The sequence below is a fragment of the Oncorhynchus gorbuscha genome, linkage group LG20, assembly GCF_021184085.1.
Source record: "Oncorhynchus gorbuscha isolate QuinsamMale2020 ecotype Even-year linkage group LG20, OgorEven_v1.0, whole genome shotgun sequence".
Lineage (NCBI taxonomy): Eukaryota > Metazoa > Chordata > Actinopteri > Salmoniformes > Salmonidae > Oncorhynchus > Oncorhynchus gorbuscha.
The window spans coordinates 11,300,886-11,309,769 of record NC_060192.1 but is presented as its reverse complement, the minus strand read 5'-3'; the positions used below and the strand labels follow the sequence as shown (position 1 = coordinate 11,309,769).

At 45.6% G+C, this 8,884-nt stretch overlaps 1 protein-coding gene across 4 annotated transcripts in view; it reads left to right on the top strand.

Moving 5' to 3' along the window:
• Nucleotides 1-8,884, top strand: part of LOC124007055 (rho guanine nucleotide exchange factor 28-like) — a 109,970-nt gene that overhangs the window by 21,387 nt on the left and 79,699 nt on the right. For all 4 annotated transcript variants that reach the window (XM_046317325.1, XM_046317324.1, XM_046317327.1 and 1 more), the window contains 2 exons: nucleotides 7,099-7,249; nucleotides 7,655-8,065. In XM_046317325.1, coding sequence (XP_046173281.1) covers nucleotides 7,099-7,249; nucleotides 7,655-8,065 — 562 coding nt within the window. The remainder of the gene's footprint in view (nucleotides 1-7,098; nucleotides 7,250-7,654; nucleotides 8,066-8,884) is intronic.

Here is an 8,884-nt window from a genome sequence, read left to right as displayed (position 1 = left end):
TCTGTTTGTCTGTTGCCAGTTCGTCTTGTTTGTCAAGTCAACCAGCGCTTTTCTCAGCTCCTGCTTTTCCCCAGTCTCTCTTTCTCTCGCCCTCCTGGTTTTGACCCTTGTCTGCCTGGACTCTGAGCCCGCCTGCCTGACCACTCTGCCTGCCCTTGACCCTGAGCCTGCCAGCCGTCCTGTACCTTGGCCCCACCGCTCTGGATTATTGACCCCTGCCTGCCTTGACCTGTCGTTTATGTGCCCCTATTGCTGCAATAAACATTGTTACTTCAACACAGTCTGCACTTGGGTCTTACCTGAAACGTTATAATGGGGCCTTTTGGATGCAAGCAACTATGATAAAACACATAATGTGAGTGGCTACATTGCACAGAAGACCCACTAATACAAGTATAATCTACTGCACCAATCATTCAGTGCAATAGTCTTGGGACATGGTTTTTAAAGACTTACATTTAGACATGATGATAACTTTCAATTTTGTGTATCGTTCTTCATACATGGTATCAGTAGGTTTGCACAAAAAAATGGTTACTTTTACAAATAGGTCCCTATAATGCTTAGTCCCTATTATGTCCCTATAAACCATGCGAGTTTGAGTGTCTGTCATTTTGACTTTTACATTAATGTGTCATTAGTGTGCTAGATTTGTTCAGAGGTATGTGGCTCAGGCAGTGTACTGTAACATTTCTCTGTTCCGATGTGCACGCACACACACAAAGCCACCCTGAAGACCTCCGTGTGATTCACATTCTGGAATGTACATCAATGTTCCCTTTGCCTTGTCATGTGCATAGGTATAAAACATATATTTTTTTGTATTTTTACCTTTAATTTAACTAGGCAAGCTCAGTTAAGAACACATTCTTATTTTCAATGACAGCCTAGGAACAGTGAATTATCTGCCTTGTTCAGGGCAGAATGACAGTTTTTTTTTACCTTGTCAGCTCGGGGATTCTTCGATCTTTCGGTTACTAGTCCAACGCTCTAACCACCACCTCTAACCGCCGACTCAAAGGTAGCCTGCTGTATAGGTGCTGAAAGTTGGTATGGCAGTTGAAATATCAGAGTTTTATGTTGGAATGGCAGAGTTCTAAGCACTATGGCCTCAGATGATCTTTGATGTAACAATGGCGCCGGAGAAGAAGGCTGATGTTTTACGTGTCCCCAACCGATTGTTTTTTGTTTGTTTATTTGCAGCTTATTTTTTAAACTTATTTTGTACATAATTTTGCTGCTACCGTCTCTTATGACTGAACATAGCTTCTGGACATCAGGACTGCGCTTACTCACCACGGACTGGCAGAATCCTTTTTTCATTTAACGAGTCTGATGAGCCCGACGCGAATGATATACGACTTTCTCGGGAACAGGCCAGATCCCCATGATTTGCGTGAAGAAGAGGCAGAGAAAAGGGGCTAGAGGGCGGCTGCCTTCTGAGAATTCGTAGACGATCGAATAAACCCCCACTTCCTTCCATTCTGCTAGCAAACGTGCAATCTTTGGAGAATAAAATCAATGACCTACGTGGAAGATTAAACTACCAATGGGACTTTCAAAAAGGTAATATCTTATGCTTCACAGAGTATTGGCTGAACGACGACACTATCAACATACAGCTGGCTGGTTATACGCTGCACCGGCAGGATAGAACAGTGGCATCTGGTAAGACAAGGGGTGGGGGACTATGTATTTCTCTAAATAACAGCTAGTGCAAGATATCTAAGGAAATATTGAGCTATTGTTTGCCTGAGGTAGAGTAGGTAGAGTATCTGAGGTAGAGTATCTCATGATAAGCTGTAGCTATCTACCTAGAGAGTTTATCTGTATTTTTCGTAACTGTTTACATACAACCACAGACTGAGGCTATCACTAAGACAGATGAGCTGTATTCCACCATAAGCAAATAAGAAAACGCTCACCCAGAGGCGGTGCTCCTGGCAGCCGGGGACTTCAACCTCATAGTCCGCCCCATCCCGCATGCGGTCGCATTACTACAGCCTCAAGCTCATTACCATAACGCAACGTTAGCGATTTCTAAAAATCGCAAATGAAATGAAATAAATATGCCTGCTCTCAAGCTTATCCTTTTCTTAACAATCCTGTCGTCTCAGATTTTCAAAATATGCTTTAGAACCAGAGAAAATCAATAATTTGTGTAAGAGTGGTGATAGCTAGCTTAGCATTTAGCGTTAGCATTTAGCACGCAACATATTCACAAAAACCTTTGAAGAACTTCAGATGTTTCAATGAGGAGACTCTCAGTTACATAGAAGATGTCCAGTTTTTCCTGAAAGATTCTTGTGTAGGACACAACGTTCCGTTTTGTTACTATGCATTTGGCTACCGAAACTAACCGAAAATTCAGTCACCTACACGTCAAACTTTTTTCCGAATTAACTCCATAATATCGACTGAAACATGGAAAACGTTGTTTGAATCAATCCTCAAGGTGTTTTGTCATATATCTCTTAATTGAAATGCCGTTCCTGGAAGCCTGCATTGTTCTCAGATTCGGATGGAAAAATACTGGTAGGTGACTTTTGCGCACCAACTTCCACACAGACACCGTGCGGGACCCCTGGTAAATGTAGTCTCTTATGGTCAATCTTCCAATGATATGCCTACAAATACGTCACAATGCTGCAGACACCTTGGGGAAACGCTAGAAAGTGTCCGTTCATTCCTGTCGCATTCACAGCCATATAAGGCGGTCATGGAAAACGTACCTTCAGAAATCCTGTTGATTTCCTGGTCGCTCAAACATCTTGGTTTTGCCTGAAGCTTTTGTTATAAGGCACTCACAGTGAAAATCTTTGCAGTTCTGGAAACGTCAGTGTCTTCTTTCCAAAGCTATCAATTCCAAGCATAGTCGAGCATCTTTTCGTGACAAAATATTGCGCTTAAAATGGGCACGTGTTTTTATCCAAAAATGAAATACTGCCCCTATAGGACTAACAGGTTAATACAGGGAAACTTAAATCTGTTTTACCAAATTTCTATCAGCATGTTAAATGTGCAACCTGGGGGAAAAAAACTCTGGACCACCTTTACTCCACACGCAGACTCATACAAAGCTCGCCCTCCATTTGGCAAATCTGACCATAATTATATCCTCCTGATTCCTGCTTACAAGCCAAAATGAAAGCAGGAAGCACCAGTGACTAGATAAATGAAAAAGTGGTCAGATGAAGCAGATGCTAAACTACAGGACTCTTTTGCTAGCACAGACTGGAATATGTTCCGGGATTCCTCCGATGGCATTGAGGAGTACACCACATCAATCATTGGCTTCATTAATAAGTGCATCGATGACATCGTCCCCACAGTGACTGTGAGTACATACCCCAACCAGAAGTCATGGATTACAGGCAACATCCGCACTGAGCTAAAGGCTAGAATTTCCACTTTCAAGGAGCGGTACTCTAACTTGGACGCTTATAAGAAATCCCACTAACCATCAAACAGGCAAAGCGTCAATACAGGACTAAGATCGAATCGTACTACACCGGCTCTGACGCTCGTCCTATGTGGCAGGTTTTGCAAACCATTACAGACTACAAAGAGAAGCACAGCCGAGAGCTGCCCAGTGACACGAGCCTACCAGACAAGCTAAATTACTTCTTAAGCTCGCTTCGAGGCAAATAACACTGAAACATGCATGAGAGCACTAGCTGTTCCAGAAGACTGTGTGATCATGCTCTCTGCAGCCGATGTGAGTAAGACCTTTAAACAGGTCAATAATCACAAGGCCGCAGGGCCAGACGGATTACCAGGATGTGTACTGCGAGCATGCGCTGACCAACTGGCAAGTGTCTTCACTGACATTATCAACCTCTCCCTGTCCGAGTCGTCTGTAATACCAACATGTTTTAAGCAGACCACCATAGTGCCTGTGCCCAAAAACACTAAGGTAACCTGCCTAAATGACTACCAACGTGTAGCACTTACATCTGTAGCCATGAAGTGCTTTGAAAGGCTGGTCATGGCTCACATTAACTTTTTAGGGAGTTGGTTCTGCTGTCGGGATCAAATCAGCGGAAATTTCAAGAGCGCCACATATAGTTTTTGATAAAAATCAAACACAACAGTGGTAGGCCATGATCACCGACAACAACGAGAGCCTATAGGGAGGAGGTCAGAGACCTGGCCGTGTGGTGCCAGGACAACAACCTCTCCCTCAACGTGATCAAGACAAAGGAGATGATTGTGAAGTACAGGAAAAAGAGGGCCGAGCACGCCCCCATTCTCATCGAAGGGGCTGCAGTGGAGCAGGTAGAGAGTTTCAAGTTCCGTGGTGTCCACATCAGCAACAAACTAACCAAGCACACCAAGACAGTCTTGAAGAGGGCATGACAACCTATTCCCCGCCAGGAGACTGAAAAGCTTTGGCCTGGGTCCTCAGATCATCAAAAGGTTCTACAGCTGCGCTATTGAGAGCATACTGACCAGTTGCATCACTGCCTGGTATGGTAACTGCTCGGCCTCCGACCGCAAGGCACTACAGAGGGTAGTGCAAACTGCCAAGTACATCACTGGGGCCATGTTTCCTGCCATCTGCCATCCAGGATCTCTATACCAGACGGTGTCAGAGGAAGGCCTTAAAATTGTCAAAGACTCCAGCCACCCTAGTCATAGACTGTTCTCTCTGCTACCGCACGGCAAGCAGTACCGGAGCGCCAAGTCTAAATCTATGAGGCTTCTAAACAGATTCTACCCCCAAGCAATAAGACTCCTGAACATCTGATCAAATTTCTACACAGACTATTTGCACCCCCCCCCCTTTTACAACCCTGCTACTCTGTTATCGTCTATGCATTGTCACTTTAATAACTCTACCTACATGTACATATTACCTCAACTAACCGGTGCCCCCGCTCATTGACTCTGTACCAGTACCCCCTGTATATAGTCTCACTATTTTTTTTTACTGCTGCTCTTTAATTGTTTGTTTCTTATCCTTATTTTTTAAAAACTGCATTGTTGGTTAGGGGCTCGTAAGTAAGCATTTCACTGTAAGGTGAAATGTTGGCTGGTCCTATTATGATTCTGTAAGAGGATTAGAACCTGTTTCTCTACTTCGGATCTACTTTGCACTTCAGTGAATAGCAGAACACAGCTCCAATAGTTGCGATTGTACAATATTCAAAGACCAGGGAAGTTAAACTAGGCAGTAGTGTGTGTGTTCATGTGCTTGTTTGTGTGTGTGCATGCGTGCGTGCACTTGTAAGTGTAGGTGAGTCCTGCCAGAATATCAGATGCGTCTTCTGTTTTTCAAAGTCATTCTTGTTTTGAGGCTACTAGGCTATTTATTCAGGCCACTTGCTGTTGAACTTGTTGTTGTTGCAGTAGCTCAGGGCTGGCTCCCCTGACATCGTGTGTGTGTGTGTGGATCACTCAGAAAGATCACGCTACTGAGCCCTGCTCTAATGACTCCTGATCCCCGAGAGACCACAGATGGGTTAGCGTGACCCGGCTGTGGTTCTTTTCATCACCATCATTTGTATTTGGCACTCAGGCTTCTCCTCCCTCGTTGTTGGGCTGGCATGTGCTGGTCAGACCTGAAAACATGTCGACAGTAGCTTACATCAACAAGCAGGGGGGGGGACCCAGTCTCTCCCAGACCTCGCTTTGGTACACTCTCTGTTGCTGCAGGGCGCACTTGCTTTTGCTCGGGTCCGGATCTGCTATCCAGGGTGGCCCTAGGTGGCTAGACACCTGGGTGGTTACCCAGATATGGGAGAGGTTCAGGCAGGGCCAACCTAGACCTTTCCACATCGTGAGAAAACGTGCAGTGTCAGAGGGACCCGAGCTCTCCGTTGGGAACGGACCCCCTGGCGCTCCATTTGCCTCGGAGCCTCCTTTATGGATTTCCTCCCATGGAGCTGATTCAGCCCACATTGGAGAGGGTTGCGCCAGGAGGGCTTATCATTGATTATTTTGGCTCCCCATTGGCCCATGCGGCCTTGGTTCACGGAGATCATTAGCCTGTTGGGCGGGGTCCCGTGGCAACTCCCGTTGCGCAGGGACCTGTTGTCCCAGGCACAAGCCGTAGATTTTCTGATTTGCTAGAGGTTTACCTCTGACAGTTATTGTTACCATTCATTCCACAACTGTATGCGTGAAAGAGGTAGGCGTTTGAGGTCTGGGAGGGACATCCTTATGTTCCCAGAGGAGCTTTTATTGCAGGATCGGGCATTCTCCAAGTGTACATGGCCGTTATCTCAGGGCGTCATGTGGGAATTGACAGAGCCACACCGGGTGGCCACCCCCTGTGCTATTCCTGAAAGGTGTGCACAGTCTCAGACTGGTCTCTAAAAACCTATTACACCTACATGCGTTTTGGCTCTAGTTTTGGAGGCACTGAGTGCGGCCCCCTTTGAGACTCTGGAGTCGGATCTGAAGATCCTCTCCCACAAGACCTCCCTGCTCATGGCTTTGGCCTCGGGTTAAATGTGTTGGGGACCTCCACACATTATCCGTACACCCTTCCTGTACTCAGTTTGCCCCTGGAGACTAAGGTGGCATATAGCAGGAAGGGGCAAAGGTTACCTAGCGTCGTGCAGGCCCACTCCACCACGGTTCTGGCAGCTATTTAAAGGGTTGACTGCAGGGGATATTTATGCTCCGTTGAGTTGGGCGATGCTTACAGCTGGGCCAGGAAAGGGTCATGAAGCAGCACGCAGGATGCACATACCCAGTCTATTGCATCTTGCGGGGTTGAGGTCTGAGAGGTCTGCCATGGGCCATTTAATTTAGTATCCATTGAGGCGGGACTCCATTCCCCATAGTTTCATTGGCCTTGTCAGGTGTGATTCTAGTTCTTCAATCGAAGTTGCGAGAGTACGACTCCCTATAGTGGTATTGTACCTTGTTACTTTCCTTCAGAGAACATTAGTTATAGTCCATAATGTAACGTTATGAATGGTGTCCTTTAATGAACAGTCACAGGAATGTGTTGATGAGCTGTCTTTCTTCTCTGTAGATAGAAAACCAATTAAACCATATCGTGATATCACACAGTAAAACCCTTTTTATCCCCACCCCCTTTCTCTCTCTTTGTCTTGTTCTCTCTCTGTCGGTCTCTCTTCTCAGGGCCAATTGGAAGTGTGTGCTCTTCTGCAGATTCCAGATCTAGAACCAGAACAGACAGAGTTCTATGTGGTTTTAGAAGGTTCCAGACTAGCCCATGTTACTGTAGGGAAGAGAACAGAGGATGGAAAGTCTCTGTGCTTCACTGTTCCAGGTGAGTCCCACAATTGCTGGTGCCCATTGATCCCAGATCAGTCTGACAGTCACACACAGGGCTACTGACTGAGGTTAGAACAGAACCCTTAGTTTGATACAGGGTCATTGCCTCCAGTTATCATTAGTTCCCCTTTTATTCAAATTTTAGGTCATAAATAACATGGATTCTAATAAAGCCAGTAGATGTATTCATAGCAGTAGTTTGCCTAACTTAATGAAGACCATGTTGGTCCAAACATTGTTGCTAGATCACAATCTTCAATAGAAATCATGTTTGGGAGCAGAAAACTATTTTTGTCTTATTGTGTCCATATTAGGACAGCCTCGGTGTCAGCAGGACTCTCAGACCGTATTGTTGTCACATTCCATCATCAGTCGTCTGTTCGTCTCCTCTCCTCCACAGGTCATGACCTTCAGGAGACTGTCTCTGTCACAGCTTATTGCCACACAGAGGGCAGAGCCAAGCCCTGTGGAGGCGGGGCCTGGCTGGACTACGTCTGTGATTTGCCACAGGAAGTGGCCGAGTACCTGCTAGCCAATAGCGACTGTCTGAGTCCCCAGAGCCACCTGGAGGTCCTGAGTAGGGTTTCAGCAGCTCCAGGGGAGGGGAACAAGGAGGGTGACAGGAGTGCTGGCTCAGGAGAGAACTATCTGGGGAAGACCGACAAGGAGGATGGGTATGGGGGTGGGAGACCCAGACCTGATCCAGAGGTGGAGTGTCGTCTCAGGGAGATGGATGAGAGGATAACCCAGGCCATGGCCAACCTGGACTACCCTCTGGAGTGGAGCGGCAAGGCCAGCCAACCTAGAGAAGGTAACTAGCTATCATATACAATACAATATAAAACCACGTTATCCACCTAGCCAATAGGCCTATGTCATATTTACATTTACATTTAAGTCATTTAGCAGACGCTCTTATTCATATAGATTACAATCAGTAACAGGTAAGGAAGATATGCCCCAAGACAGTTATCCCTGTTCAGAAAGATAAATAATTATTGAAATAAAACAATGAAAACAATAGCTTCTGTATTGGCTACATTCAGATGATTACCATCATTTTTCAGTCATAACATTTCACACACACAGAACAACACTCACTTAACTCAACTTGTACTTACTGTAGCTGGTGCCATGGAACCATGGTAAGGGTAATAATGCAGACTACACATACTCTTTTTCAATGTGCTTATGTCATGTTTATTGTCACATGAGCGTTTTATGGAGGAAATGCTATAGACAAACACCATCTCTGGTATCTGCCTGTTTCTGCATGTAACACAACAACAATGCCACATGGATACCTTGCCAATCAGGCCAACAGAACAACAATCTGGCAGAGACAGGCTGGCACCACTATGGCCAGATTCAAACGGAAGCCTAAACAAACGCGCACACAACTCATTATCAAAACTCGTTATTTAACTTGATCAAGCTAGTGAAAGCACAAGGATCGTGGTGACATTAGTTTGGACTGTGTATGTCATACTGACAAGGGAAGAGTGAAGGGGATAGAGAAAAGCACTCCATTCTAGCCACAGGCCAAGTTCACCCACAGCTTCTTATGTAAGAGGGGGGATTGTGTTTTGTAAATTGTTCTCTTCAATGCTTGCCCGTCTCATCAGAAAGG